The sequence below is a fragment of the Oncorhynchus nerka genome, linkage group LG28 (genome assembly GCF_034236695.1).
Source record: "Oncorhynchus nerka isolate Pitt River linkage group LG28, Oner_Uvic_2.0, whole genome shotgun sequence".
NCBI classification, from domain to species: Eukaryota; Metazoa; Chordata; class Actinopteri; order Salmoniformes; family Salmonidae; genus Oncorhynchus; species Oncorhynchus nerka.
Window position 1 is genome coordinate 73,294,692 of NC_088423.1, and position 16,267 is coordinate 73,310,958.

Sequence of the window (16,267 nt, forward strand, 5' to 3'; positions counted from 1 at the left end):
ATAAGTCTCTGAATGTCCTTGAGTGGCCCAACCAGAGCCCGGACTTAAACCCGATCTAACATCTCTGGAGAGACCTAAAAATAGCTGTGCAGTGACGCTCTCCATCCAACCTCGCAGTGCTCGAGAGGATCTGAAGAGAAGAATGGGAGAAACTCCCCAAAAACAGGTGTGCCAAGCTTGTAGGGTCATACCCAAGAAGACTCGAGTCTGTAATCGCTGCCAGTGATGCTTCAACAAAGTCCTGAGTAAAGGGTCTGAATACTTATGTAAATGTGATATTTCAGTTTAAAATTTTTAATACATTAGCAAGCATTTCTAAAAACCTGCTTTTGCTTTGACATAATGGGGTATTTTGTGTAGATTGGTGAGGGGAAAAAACGATTTAATATTTTAGAATAAGGCTGTAACGTAACAAAATGTGGATAAAGTCACTTTGCACTGTAAGCAGCAACTAATGTGATTTATGTCCTTATTGTGTTTTTTTCCAGAATGAGGCTAGAATTCTGAGAGTGAAAGTCATAGCTGGAATTGGTTTGGCCAAGAAAGATATCCTTGGAGCCAGGTCAGTCTTGATTTTGAGGAAAATATGTCTTCAAATGGATAATCCAATCTATCAGTATCACTTTAACAAATTCAGAAGATTGTTTTTTAATGGTATTATAGCGAATGGTGGGATAGAGAAGTTAACCTCATATTAGCGAGGATAGCTTCACTGCCCCCTCCGAACGCAAAATCACGTCCCTGTGTTTTGACCACTCGTACCTCCTGTCCCGCCTTACATTCTGATGCAATCCCAATTCTGACACCAATTTAACGAACAGCGGTACAGGGAAGCGAACCCGGGTCATTGGTGTGAAATGCAAAAACCCTATGGATTGCACCCATAGGGTCAACCCACTTGGTTGGAATTGTAACCAGGCTCATATTAGCGAGGATTGCTTCAGTATCTTTGTATAATTCTGGTGTCTCATGTTACCAAAATACGGTGTCCTATCTTTGGTACACTCCCTTTTTAGGAAACTCATGCTTTTGGCCATGTTATACCATAAAATACTAAATTCTGATTCTACATGATCCTTAGTGTGGACTGTGGAACCTTCCTAACTTATTGGACTCCTAAATCATCTATTACAATTCTGTGTGCTATTTTGCCAAAAACACAAGAGTCTAGAGTTTATAAGCAGGTCTATTGCCCCAATCATTTTACACATCTACCCACTTCATTATAAACAGCAAACTGATTATCAGTTTGTACTGTAAACACTTGGTAATGAACCCATGTGTGTGGAACTTTTTTTATTTAGTCAACATTGTGGACCTAGTGGTGTGCATGCGCATACTATACTATATGGTTGTTGAAGGCACTGTGCATTTAGAAATACAAACTTATTTGCCTAATACTTATTGAATATTATTAATCAAACTTGAGTGCAAAAACCTGAGACTTGCAAAATCATCTTCAAACTGTGCTGTTCCACAGACAGATAATGGTTGCTGTGGTCCTGTTTTGCATTGTTGAATGGAAAGTTCAGCACCATAGCAGTGGGTTGAAAGACGGCCTTGAAGAAACCTTGTGTACCCACTTCAAAATATGATATTCTTATTCATATCAAGTAGGCTTATGTCATCTTCCATGCGTTCCTTAAATTGTTAAATTTTTCCTTAAATTCTCTTTAGACCGTAATGTAACTGTCCTGTGCAACCTTAAGATGGCGCTATAATCAGGAGTTCTGTGCCCTTGCATACAGTAGATGCTCCAGAATCTCCAGACTCCTTTCCCCTAAAAAGCCCACCATTTCCCCTCAAGGCAGTGCTGTCGAATAAACACTTTTTTTTCTTCACATGTCCATTGTAAAAGATCAGTCGTTTATTTTCAGTGCAACTAGTTATGGTTCCGATGACATCATTGGTTTGTGCTCCATATGGCCTGTGGGATAATGTTACATGCTGAGATGTTCCCTCGTTTGATCTTTGGGCACACCAAGGGACAGATGGACAACAAGTTGAGCGTTGTCTTTTTATTTTCTATCACAGTGATCCATATACAAGAGTGTCCCTTTATGACCCTGTCAATGGAGAACTAACAAGTCTTCAGACTAAAACAATTAAAAAGGTGAGTAACTGCGCTAGCTGAATAAGTACAGAGCATTTATTTGTTTGTTTTGTAAGTATCCTATTTACATTTTAAATGCATTGTCATTTCCAGACATTGGATCCGAAGTGGAATGAGGAATTCTTTTTCAGGGTAAGTCAAATGTATGGTAAAAAGAGCATTGTGAATGTGTGTGTAGTTTCTGTTTTACCCAGGGCTCTGAGAACATTTAAGACTCAACCTTTCTAAAAATAAAAAAAATCTCTCTCTTTATCTCATCTCTTTTTGCTGCATGCCTCCATGTAGTATGGACAATTAACTGGAGCCTTATTTCCTAGCCCTAACGGCTCAGTAATATGTTCCCTATTAGTGTTTGAAACTGCTCCAGATTCTCACTGGGAGGTTTAACATTTCACAAACAGTAAGTTAAAAGTCAGAACGCGAAACATGTTATGTTCATGTCTGCAGACATGGGTGTTTTTTGAAGAAAATAAAAATCACAATGTTCATGGGTGTCTGTACATAATGAGCACCAACAGGAAGTCCTCCACTGTGTTGGGCATTGTGATTGGTCACTAAAACCCACACAGCATCCTGTGACTATTGTTGCCCCTTGTTCCTATCTTGGGCATGTAAACACAGCTTGATTGAATGTTGAACTGAAGGTGTGAAACAGAGCCTCTGTGAGTCAGCTGGTGTTGACGTGAGTCTTTGCTCTGAGGTTTTTGTGTGGAGAGCTGCATATAGCAAGGTCCTTCTGTCCTGATTGTTTTTCATTAGGTTGATCCTCTACGGTGGAGGAACAGACATCAATATTCACAACTCTTTTTTAGTAGCTATGGGGGCACAGATATGAATTTGAAATGTTAGTGTTCAAGGGCACAATTCAAAAAGCTGGAACTTTTGCTGACGGAGGTTGAATTAGTTATTTCAACAAAAATACTTTGAAAAGAGTAGGTTGTTTGGGTGGTGGATTCCTAAAGCCTATTGTGGTTGCAAAACTGTAATCTTGTTGGAGAAAACCACATCTTCTGCATGTGGAGAAAAAGCAGAGCGCTGGGTAACTTCTACCTGCATCTGGATGTACCACATAGCAGGAGACTTGGCCCATCTCGCCAGGAGACCGAGGGAGATATTTGAAATGTTTTAATTTCTCTGGCCCTGGACATTGGGCAGGAAGCTTTTGTGTGTGTGTATATATAGTTGCACACATTCACTAAAATATCCACTATGTTTAAGCCTTAGACACTCATTAGCCATGTCTAGAAATTATGGCAGTGTTGCACAATGTCTCATTGCCCTGGACAATGATTCAACACTCTCCCAGTCATCTGAAATGTAAAAAACAATCATGTCACCATGCCAGTTGAGATTTCTCCATCTCCTACAGTCTATTCAGGGCTTTCTCCATCATGGTTTCTTGGTACAGTAAATCAGTACCTTAGTGTTACAACAGCTGTATACGTCTAACAGCTCCCTGCACTTTGTAGTACTTGTCCCTATTGTGAATATTATTATGTTTATACCTGCCCTGGAACTCTATATAGAACCTTCTTGATAAAATAACGTGTCCAACCAATGTCAAAATATATTTTTAAACACCTGATTCCCTAGCCCATCTCTTATCTTTATCCTTTGATTGTTCTTTTGAAGTTAATCATATAAAGTAAACAAGTTATATTTGACGAACGCACTCATTCTACAGGCGTTGCGGCCTATTTTTGCCCACCTTACCAACGTGGCAGTGTCAATAATGGCTTCATTTAGCAAGAGGGCCCGTTTTAACAGAAACACGTTTCATTTTCCAGTGGTCATGAAATGCCTGGGGGCAGTGACTTTAGTTACAATGCCCCTGTGCGCCCCTTCCCAGCTCTGCCAGATGGTTTTCTGACGTATTTTACTTATAGATCATTCTCTCTGTGTTAAGCATTGAGAGGAAATACACCTATGTTTTGAAAATATTTGAGAAATATTTGTACAAAAAAATGGTATTGTTCTGTGTTAAATTTAATTTACCTTTATTTAACTAGGCAAGTCAGTTAAGAACAAATTCTTATTTTCAATGACGGCCTAGGAACAGTGGGTTAACTGCCTGTTCAGGGGCAGAACGACAGATTTGTACCTTGTCAGCTCGAGGGTTTGAACTTGCAACCTTCCGGTTACTAGACCAACGCTCTAGCCCCCCTGGGCCGGCAGGGTAGCCAAATGGGATGGGTTTTGTAATTAAAGCTGGGTGTCAGCAGATGGAGGATCCAATTAGCTTTCATTAGTCCAGTCAGCGATGGATTGAAACAGTAGCCATGTTTGGTGCGAAACCTACCAGTTTTCAAGGACCTGTTTGTGCTTTGTCTTAGCCCTGTGGTATTCTGGCTGGTTGGCTATCTTTGCTTGTGAGTGGAGCTTGATTTTAGCTTTGACAGCTGACATTGGTCACCGGCCATTTGTGGTGCTGAGGACTGTGCTATTGGGGAGTGGGCTTCCTCCAAATATCAATCAATCAAATGTATTTATAAGCCCTTCTTACATCAGCTGATGTCACAAAGTGCTGTACAGAAACCCAGCCTAAAACCCCAAACAGCAAGCAATGCAGGTGTACAATCGTGGCCAAAAGTTTTGAGAATGACACAAATATTAATTTTCACAAAGTCTGCTGCCTCAGTTAGTATGATGGCAATTTGCATATACTCCAGAATGTTATGAAGAGTGATCAGATGAATTGCAAAGTCCCTCTTTGCCATGCAAATGAACTGAATCCCCCAAAAACATTTCCACTGCATTTCAGCCCTGCCACAAAAGGACCAGCTGACATCATGTCAGTGATTCTCTCGTTAACACAGGTATGAATGTTGACGAGGACAAGGCTGGAGATCACTCTATCATGCTGATTGAGTTTGAATAACAGACTGGAAGCTTCAAAAGGAGGGTGGTGCTTGGAATCATTGTTCTTCCTCTGTCAACCATGGTTACCTGCAAGGAAGCACGTGCCGTCATCATTGCTTTGCACAAAAAGGGCTTCACAGGCAAGGATATTGCTGCCAGTAAGATTGCACCTAATTCAACCATTTATCTGATCATCAAGAGCTTCAAGGAGAGCAGTTCAATTGTTGTGAAGAAGGCTTCAGGGCGCCCAAGGAAATCCAGCAAGCGCCAGGACCGTCTCCTAAAGTTGAAGGTACAGATTTGGACTGCTGAGGACTGGGGTAAAGTCATTTTCTCTGATGAATCCCCTTTCCGATTGTTTGAGGCATCCGGAAAAAAGCTTGTCCGGAGAAGACCAGGTCAGCGCTACCATCAGTCCTGTGTCATGCCAACAGTAAAGCATCCTGAGACCTTTTGTGTGTGGGGTTGCTTCTCAGCCAAGGGAGTGGGCTCACTCACAATTTTGCAACTTCTCCCAACCATCCAGGAACAGTTTGGTGACAAACAATGCCTTTTCCAGCATGATTGAGCACCTTGCCATAAGGCAAAAGTGATAACTAAGTGGCTCGGGGAACAAAACATAGATATTTTGGGTCCATGGCCAGGAAACTCCCCAGAGCTTAATCCCATTGAGAACTTGTGGTCAATCCTCAAGAGGCAGGTGGACAAACAAAAACCCACAAATTATGACAAACTCCAAGCATTGATTATGCAAGAATGGGCTGCCATCAGTCAGGATGTGGCCCATCAGTTAATTGACAGCATGCCCAGGCAGATTGCAGAGGTCTTGAAAAAGAAGGGTCAACACTGCAAATATTGACTCTTTGCATCAACTTCATGTAATTGTCAATAAGTCTTTGACACTTATGAAATGCCTGTAATTATACTTCAGTATTCCATAGTAACATCTGACAATATCTAAAGACACTGAAGCAGCAAACTTTGTGGAAATTAATATTTGTGTCATTCTCAAAACTTTTGGCCACGACTAGAAGCACGGTGGCTAGAAAAAACAACCTAGATAGGCCAGAACCTAGGAAGAAACCTAGAGAGGAACCAGGCTATGAGGGGTGGCCAGTCCTCTTCTGGCTGTGCCGGGTGGAGATTATAACAGAACATTGGCAAGATGTTCAAATGTTCATAGATGACAAGCAGGGTCATATAATAATAATCACAGTGGTTGTCAAGGGTGCAACAGGTCAGCACCTCAGGAGTGAATGTCAGTTGGCTTGTCAGAGCCGAACATTGAGAGTATCTCTACCGCTCCTGCTGTCTCTAGATAGTTGAAAACAGCAGGTCTGGGACAGGTAGCATGCCCGGTGAACAGGTCCATAGCCGCAGGCAGAACAGTTGAAACTGGAGCAGCAGCACGGCCAGGTGGACGGGGGACAGCAAGGAGTCATCACGCCAGGTAGTCCTGAGGCATGGTCCTAGTGCTCAGGTCCTCTGAGAAAGAGAGAATTAGAGAGAGCATACTTAAATTCACACAGGACACCGGACAAGACAGGAGAAATAATCCAGATATAACAGACTGACCCTAGCCACCCGACACAAACTACTGCAGCATAAATACTGGAGGCTGAGACAGGAGGGGTCGGGAGACACTGTGGCCCCGTCCGACAATACCCCCGGACAGGGCCAAACAAGCAGGCTATAACCCCACCCATTTTGCCATTGCACAGCCCCCACACCACTAGAGGGATATCTTCAACCACCAACTTACCATCCTGAGACAAGGTCGAGTATAGGCCACAAAAGATCTCCGCCACGGCCCAACCCAAGGGGAGGGTGGCGCCAACCCGGACAGGGAGATCACGTCAGTGTCTCAACCCACTCAAGCGACGCACCCCTCCTAGGGATGGCATGGAAGGGCACCAGTAAGCCAGTGACTCAGCCCCTGTAATAGGGTTAGAGGCAGAGAATCCCAGTGGAGAGAGGGGAACCGGCCAGGCAGAGACAGCAAGGGCGGTTCGTTGCTCCAGTGCCTTTCTGTTCACCTTTACACTCCTGGGCCAGACTACACCCAATCATAGGACCTACTGAAGAGATGAGTCTTCAGTAAAGACTTAAAGGTTGAGACAGAGTCTGCGTCTCTCACATGGTTAGGCAGACCATTCCATAAAAATTGAGCTCTATAGGAGAAACCCCTGCCTTCAGCTGTTTGCTTAGAAATTCTAGGGAGAGTAAGGAGTTGGTATGTACGGCAGGACCAAATCGGAAGATAGGTAGGAGCAAGCCCATGTAATGCTTTGTAGGTTAGCAGTAAAACCTTGAAATCAGCCAGTGTAGAGAGGCTATCACTGGAGTAATAGCAGCCGTTTTTAGCACTAGTTTCTGATTTTTGCAATGTTACGTAGATGGAAAAAAATCTGTCCTTGAAACAGTCTTGATATGTTCGTCAAAAGAGAGATCAGGGTCCAGAGAAACGCCAAGGTCCTTCAGGTTTATTTGAGACGACTGTACAACCATCAAGATTAATTGTCAGATTCAACAGAAGATCTCTTAAATAGAAATCAGAAGCTTGAAGCTTGCCTGAGTTTATCCGCATAGACAACTCATGTTTTACAGACCCCTCATAACATGGCTGGGCTCGTTCTTACTCAAATCTGGTCATGACTCAATCATGACTCAATGCATAAACACTCAACTTATTTACAGTAGGAAGTGCTCGGGATGTTTTCGCAAGTACAAATATAATGTCTGGTCCTCCTTAGCCATTTTAAAAATAATTCATATAAAAAAGAAGCTCCATATGCTGTCTGGTCCGCTGAGCAATGGCCCACCTTTCCCATTGTCCTATTGTACCTTCATTTTGTCTAGACCAGGTATTTTCAAACAGGTGTATGTGATGTGCAATGCCGTCGGGGGACTGCATTGTACATACATATTTTCCAATGGGGCTATACATTTGGGTGAGTTTTTTTTCTCTCGCCTGAGTAGCCTCGTTTCACTGCCCCCCAAAAAAATTGCCTATCCAGTGTTCATAACAACACAATGTCAAATACAGGTAGCCAAGTCAAATAATTAACATCCATTAACTGTTACTCTCTCACGGGAATTCCATGAACTGTCCGTATGTAGCCAAACGTAGCTGCTGCTCATTCCGTTTGCTCGAAAATTTATGAATGGTAAAAAAAAAAAAAAGTAGACATAGACACATTTTATTTGACCTTTATTTAACTAGGCAAGTCAGTTAAGAACATATTCTTATTCTCAATGACGGCCTAGGAACAGTGGGTTAATTGCCTTGTTCAGGGACAGTACGTCAGATTTTTACATTGTCAGCTCAGGGATTTGATCTTGCAACCTTTCGGTTACAAGTCCAACGCTGTAACCACTAGGCTACCTGCTGCCCCACATAACAGCTCTGCCACTACCAGCAGTACTACACCTGCACCTGTCAACGACACAAGTTGTTCTGCTTCCATGAGCACATCCAATGCTAGCATCAGTAATTCTAAATTTGTTGTTAGCCCAGCTATTATGGACACTGACAGTTGTGAATCTGATGCAGCCGAAGAGCTACTGCCCCCCTTACCCGGGAATGCACCGAACAGACAGGGACGTTGGACCATCGAATAGATGGCAAATATGATAAGAACTACATTGATTTGGGGTTCACTTATATTGGGAGTAATGCCTGTTATACAGTGGGGCAAAAAAGTATTTAGTCAGCCACCAATTGTGCAAGTTCTCCCACTTAAAAAGATGAGATAGGCCTGTAATTTTCATCATAGGTACACTTCAACTATGACAGACAAAATGGAAAAAAATATCAAGAAAATCACATTGTAGGATTTTTAATAAATTTATTTGCAAATTATGGTGGAAAATAAGTATTTGGTCAATAACAAAAGTTTATCTCAATACTTTGTTATATACCCTTTGGCAATGACATAGGTCAAATTTGTTCTGTAAGTCTTCACAAGGTTTTCACACACTGTTGCTGGTATTTTGGCCCATTCCTCCTTGCAGATCTCCTCTAGAGCAGTGATGTTTTGGGGCTGTTGCTGGGCAACACGGACTTTCAACTCCCTCCAAAGATTTTCTATGGGGTTGAGATCTGGAGACTGGCTAGGCCACTCCAGGACCTTGAAATGCTTCTTACGAAGCCACTCCTTTGTTGCCCGGGCGGTGTGTTTGGGATCATTGTCATGCTGAAAGTCCCAGCCACGTTTCATCTTCAATGCCCTTGCTGATGGAAGGAGGTTTTCACTCAAAATCTCACAATACATGGCCCCATTCATTCTTTCCTTTACACGGATCAGTCGTCCTGGTCCCTTTGCAGAAAAACAGCCCGAAAGCATGATGTTTCCACCCCCATGCTTCACAGTAGGTATGGTGTTCTTTGGATGCATCTCAGTATTCTTTGTCCTCCAAACACGACGAGTTGAGTTTTTACCAAAAAGTTCTATTTTGGTTTCATCTGACCATATGACATTCTCCCAATCTTCTTCTGGATCATCCAAATGCTTTCTAGCAAAATTCAGACGGACCTGGACATGTACTTGCTTAAGCAGGGGGACACGTCTGGCACTGCAGGATTTGAGTCCCTGGCGGCGTAGTGTGTTACTGATGGTAGGCTTTGTTACTTTGGTCCCAGCTCTCTGCAGGTCATTCACTAGGTCGCCCCCGTGTGGTTCTGGGATTTTTGCTCACCGTTCTTGTGATCATTTTGACCCCACGGGGTGAGATCTTGCGTGGAGCCCCAGATCGAGGGAGATTATCAGGGGTCTTGTATGTCTTCCATTTCCTAATAATTGCTCCCACAGATGATTTCTTCAAACCAATCTGCTTACCTATTGCAGATTCAGTCTTCCCAGCCTGGTGCAGGTCTACAATTTTGTTTCTGGTGTCCTTTGACAGCTCTTTGGTCTTGGCCATAGAGTGTGACTGTTTGAGGTTGTGGACAGGTGTCTTTTATACTGATAAGTTCAAACAGGTGCCATTAATACAGGTAACGAGTGGAGGACAGAGGAGCCTCTTAAAGAAGAAGTTACAGGTCTGTGAGAGCCAGAAATCTTGCTTGTTTGTAGGTGACCAAATACTTATTTTCCACCATAATTTGCAAATAAATTCATTAAAAATCCTACAATGTGATTTTCTGGATTTTTCTTCTTCTAATTTTGTCTGTCATGGTTGAAGTGTACCTATGACGAAATTACAGGCCTCTCATCTTTTTAAGTGGGAGAACAATTGGTGGCTGACTAAATACTTTTTTGCCCCACTGTATGTGCAAAAGTACTATCTGACAGCTCGATGAAACCTTCACTCTTGCGCAGACATTTAGAAACAAAATATTCAAATTTGAAAAATAAGCCACAGGAGTTTTTTGAACAAGATTTAAGATGACTATAAAAGCAACAGATACCATTAATAAGAAGGGTCAAGAAGCATCTTACATGGTGAGCTACCGAGTGGCTAGGACAGGCAAGCCCCATACGAGTATGGAGGACTTTATTCTTCCTGCTGCTACGGATATGGCTGGGACAATGCTGGGGGAAAAGGCAAAATAAAACTATAGAGGCAATGCCTTTATCAAACAACACTGTTTCACAAGACATCAGTGACATGGCATGAGATGTTTTGAAACAATTACTGCTTCGCATACAAGCCAGTGAATTCTATGTGTTACAGCTGGATGAGTCAACAGGCGTGGCGGGCCTGGCACAGCTCCTGCTATATGTCCGTTACGTTTATCGCGGGTCAATTAAGGAAGACCACCTCTTCTACTAACCACTGGAAACCAGCACAACAGGAAATTATATTTTTAAAGTACTGGACAGCTTTGTGACATCAAATAGACTTTGGTGGTCAAGATGTGTTGGTATCTGTACTAATGGCGCAAAAGCCATTACAGGGAAACATAGTGGAGTGTGCAAGCAGTTGCTCCCGACACCACTTGGGTACACTGCAGCATACACCAAGAGGCTCTTGCTGCCAAAGGAATGCCTGACCGCTTGAAAGATGATTTGGACACTACAGTGAAAATGGTTAACTTGGTTAAAGCAAGGCCCCATAACTATTTTCTGCACTATGCAATGATATGGGCAGCGACCATATAACGCTTTTACAACATATAAAGTGGGCTGGTTATCAAGGGGCAAACGATTTGTTGTGATTGACAGAAACTGGGGTTCTTCTGACTATACCATGTTGGGGAAATTAAGTAGGGTTGTTGTTGATTTAATTTGTTGATGTTCTTTGACCCATTTATTGATGTCGATCTTTTCTCTTTCAGGTTCATCCCAGGAAGCATCGGCTGTTGCTGGAGGTGTTCGATGAGAATCGTCTGGTAAGTCATTACGATATTCTTTCAGTATGTCCAGGCCTGTGGTTTTGACACTGCCACCACCGCTGCTGACTCACTTTACTGGAAGTGGAAATGATCTTGAAGGCAGAGACATAGTGATTGTTATTATAATCCTGTACATATGTTTTACCGTTTAGCACTTTATGCATCTAGTCCCCCTATTTGGAGGTTCATAAGTATTTGGACAAATTCACCTATGTGTATTAAACTAATCCGAGGCTAAGTATTTGGTCCCATATTCCTAGCACGCAATGGTAAAATCAAGCTTGTGACTCTACAAGCTTGTTGGATGCATTTGCAGTTTGTTTTGGTTGTGTTTCAGGTTATGTTGTTCCCAATGAATGGTAAGTAATGTGTTGTCATTTTGAAGTCACTTTTATTGTAAATAAGAATAGATTATGTTTCTGAACACTTCTACATCAACCCCTTACACTCGTGGAAATTGGCCTATATGGATAGGGCCAAATTGAAATGAAGAACAATGAAAAGCATTTGCATGACCATGTTAGCAATTGAAAGAGAACACTTTTGAGATTATGGGGAAATTATCAAGCCAAAGGTGAGGACACAACAGTTCACCTGACACAAGACTGAATCCAAACATTACACTTTTGATTTTATGTGCATTTTACATTTACTGTACATTTTTCACAGCCTTTTTCAAAATCGAAAATCTGAAAATACTCTGGATACATTCAGTAACATAATAAGAATATTCATTGGCATTTTGGAGTAAGTGCAATATATAAAAAAATTATTACAAGGGTTGAGTGAGAGGTCAGAGTGGTGTTTCCAAGTGGCTCACACCACTCCAGTGTGCACAGTTCCTAAGTCACTTCAAGTCACTTCAATGCACTTTTATGATATAGTTGAAGGAACCCTTAACTATAAGGTCCTTTTTTGAGCTCTCCTGGATTTGCCATTGAGGAACTGAAGCAAGCCCACTTATAGTTTTTTCTGTGGAACACAGCCCTGTGTCCCAACCATCATACAATACTGTTGTATACGCAATCAAAAAACTTTCCATTTATAAATTGCAATTTGGGACAGAGGGCATCATTTGAAGGCTGATTCTATTGCCAACATGGCTAGCTAAGTTATAAAATGTGATCTTAGTGTTAGGCTTTCAAAAGGCACTTCAGAAGTTGAATGCATTTAAGTGCGTGTTCTGCTGCAAATTTTCTTCACAATACGACAAACACTCTCATTGTGTCCAGGACAACCCAGGGTATAACGCATGTCATCCTGTAACAGTGGATCAAACATAATGATCATAAACGTTGATAATGTAAATGACATGAGTTTTCAGATATGGACATGTGAAGTGCACATTTGGACTGTTGAGTGTGTGGTTTGCTTCTATAACATCAACGTGGTATTCATTATGATCCTCAAGGGTTCAACTTTCAGAACACATCGACTCCTGATTTACAGCATTATCCTCACTCAGACAACAAATGTGCAAAAGTAGACCAATTACTGGGGGGGACGGGGGCATCTTCTTGTCTCGTGCAGCTCTGTGAACTGTAAAAGCTGAGCTCTGACGTCATGTCTAGCATGTTACTGTACAGCCACTGGTTTCCAATTTTGGTGCTTGTCAATGACAAAATCTGCCATTTTCAACATGTGGAAAGGGTTATTCTGGATGAATGAATCGTGAATGAGAAAGTTACAAAGGCATAAATATAATACCACCCCTCCCCCCAAAGTATGTATTGGGGGTATGATGTTTGGGCCTCTAACGTTCTCACTCATCATTATTCATGATTCATTCATGATTATCCATAATCATGGTAGCATCCACATTAGTACTGAAGTGTTCGGAAACATATTCTATTCTTATTTACAATGAAAGTGACTCCAGAATGACACACTACATTGTTTACCATTAATTTCTATTGGGAACAACAATCTGAAACACAACCAAAACAAATTACAAATGCATCCAACAAGTTTGAAGAGTCACAAGTGTGATGTAGTCATTGCGTGCTAGGAATATGGGAACATATATTACACTTTTCACTAATTTAATACAGAAGTGAATTTGTCCAAATACTTGACACCTTAAAATGGGGGGACAAGATATATGAAGTGCTTTAATTTCTAAACGGTAAAATGGATATGTATGAAAATAACCTCAAATGAAAGGTGACATTTTGTGCTCTCGCCTCAAATTAAACATTTGAGCTCAAATCCAAAATGCTGGAGTATAGAGCCAAATGAAAAGTTTCAGCTTCACTGTCCAAATAAGTACGTAGGGGAGTGTGGTGAGTTATCACTTGATTCATTCTGACAATGGTTAGAATAACTTTTACTCCACGAATAGGCCTAGTTTATATTCAAGTACGCCAACACTGAGTAGGCCTACCTGTTTGTATTGCTACCTTCCAGGTGTATTTGGCTTTCATTTGGTTATTTCTGGTCTCTAATTGTCACATCGACATATTTTGAATGACCCAGTTACCTCTATTTCATGAGGTCTACTGAGCAGCATCAAGCAGTGAATGCCAGTTGTACGTATGACCTACAATACATAAAGGCTGGTATGTTTGTGTGCATGTTGCTGCCTCGGTCACATTTAGTCTAGATCTAGGTTGTTAACACTGGTGTTTTGTCCAAAAGTACAGACCTATGTTTTGACTTGTGATGAATACTATTATACCTTTTATAGCAATTTGTCTCCATTAAATCCAGGTATTGGAAATAGAATATCCCCTTGGGTCTTATTAAGAGTGAAAGGTAGGCTATTTGGTTCTGAATACATTAAACTAACTCAAGTATGACCATGCAGTGATTTGTTTTTGTAGTGTTATGGTTTGCCAACGGCCACATAGCTGAACTGCTGACTAAGACCCAGGATAGTCTCCCTTTTAGTTCTAAGTGTGTAAAATTGTGCATACATGGGGCCTCGTCCAAACTTTAGACACGCCATGTAGGCCTGACTCAGACTTTCAGACTTTGTAAATTATTATTCATTGACATCAATAGATTTGCGCATATCTTAACATACTGTACATGTATACAATATATCAGTGTTGATACTAGAGGTCGACCGATTAATCGGAATGGTCGATTAATTAGGACCGATTTCAAGTTTTCATAACAATCTGAAATTGGTAGTTTTGGACACCGATTTGGCTGTTTTTTTTTGTGTTTTTTTATTTTACACCTTTATTTAATCTTGATTTAACTAGGCAAGTCAGTTAAGAACACATTCTTGTTTTCAATGACAGCCTAGGAACGGTGGGTTAACTGCCTCGTTCAGGGGCAGAACGACAGATTCTTACCTTGTCAGCTCGGGGGGGAATTCAATCTTGCAACCTTACAGTTAACTAGTCCAACACTAACCACCTGCCTCTCATTGCACTCCACGAGGAGACTGCCTGTTACGCGAATGCAGTAAGCCAAGGTAAGTTGCGAGCTAGCATTAAACTTATCTTATAAAAAACAATCAATCCATCAATCATAATCACTTATCTACACATGGTTGATATTACTAGTTTATCTAGTGTGTCCTGTGTTGCATATAATCGATGCGGTGCATATCGTTGCTCCAATGTGTACCTAACCATAAAATCAATACACAGAAGTATATATTTTTAAACCTGCTTATTTAGCTAAAAGAAATCCAGGTTAGCAGGCAATATTAACCAGGGGAAATTGTCAGTGTATATGCAACAGTTTGGGCCACCTAATTTGTCAGAATTTTACGTAATTATGACAGAACATTGAAGGTTGTGCAATGTAAACAGGAGTATTTAGACTTATGGATGCCACCCGTTAGGTAAAATAAGTAACGGTTCCGTATTTCACTGAAAGAATAAACGTCTTGTTTTCGAGGTGATAGTTTGTGGATTCGACCATATTAATGACCTATGGCTCGTATTTCTGTGTGTTATCATGTTATGACTAAGTCTATGATTTGATAGAGCAGTCTGACTGAGCGATGGTAGGCACCAGCAAGCTCATAAGCATTCATTCAAACAGCACTCTTGTGCGTTTGCCAGCAGCTTTTTGACTTCAAGTCTATCAACTCCCGAGATTAGGCTCGTGTAACCAATGTGAAATGGGTGCGTGAAATGGGTGCGCGCTAATAGCGTTTCAAACGTCACTCGCTCTTGGAGTTGGAGTGGTTGTTACCCTTGCTCTGCATGGGTAACGGTGCTTCGAGGGTGGCTGTTGTCGATGTGTTCCTGGTTCGAGCCCAGGTAGGAGCGGGGAGAGGGACGGAAGCTATACTGTTACACTGGCAATACTAAAGTGCCTATAAGAACATCCAATAGTCAAAAGTTAATGAAATACAAATGGTATAGAGAGAAATAGTCCTATAATTCCTATAATAACTACAACCTAAAACTTCTTACCTTGGAATATTGAAGACTCATGTTAAAAGGAACCACCAGCTTTCATATGTTCTCATGTTCTGAGCAAGGAACGTAAACGTTAGCTTTCCTACATGGCACATATTGCACTTTTACTTTCTTCTCCAACACTTTGTTTTTGCATTATTTATACCAAATTGAACATGTTTCATTATTTATTTGAGGCTAAATTGATTTTATTGATGTATTATATTAAGTTAAAATAAATGTTAATTCAGTATTGTTGTAATTGTCATTATTACAATTAAATTTTAAAAATGGCCAATTAATCGGTAGCGGCTTTTTTGAGCCCTCCAATAATCGGTATCGGCGTTGAAAAATCATAATCGGTCGACCTCTAGTTGATACTTTAGTGGCTCTTGATACCCCCATGCCCATCACGGGTTGTTGTGGGAATAGTCACTATGTGGTGCGACGTGGGCGCCCTGACTGCGTCAGTCTCAACTGGTGAGTCATTATCACATCCAGCCTGTGCCACTTTCATAGCATTACAGTATGGAACTGACCTACTGCAGGCCAGGCTGACAGTAATGCCCCAGAATAGCCCCAGCCTCACACAAT

At 41.4% G+C, this 16,267-nt stretch overlaps 1 protein-coding gene across 1 annotated transcript in view; it reads left to right on the forward strand.

The window, feature by feature from the left end:
- LOC115113664 (E3 ubiquitin-protein ligase NEDD4-like) overlaps positions 1 to 16,267 on the forward strand; it is a 40,440-nt gene that overhangs the window by 1,739 nt on the left and 22,434 nt on the right. The window contains 4 exon segments of the mRNA XM_065013092.1: positions 489 to 562; positions 2,035 to 2,113; positions 2,207 to 2,245; positions 11,253 to 11,306. Coding sequence (XP_064869164.1) covers positions 489 to 562; positions 2,035 to 2,113; positions 2,207 to 2,245; positions 11,253 to 11,306 — 246 coding nt within the window.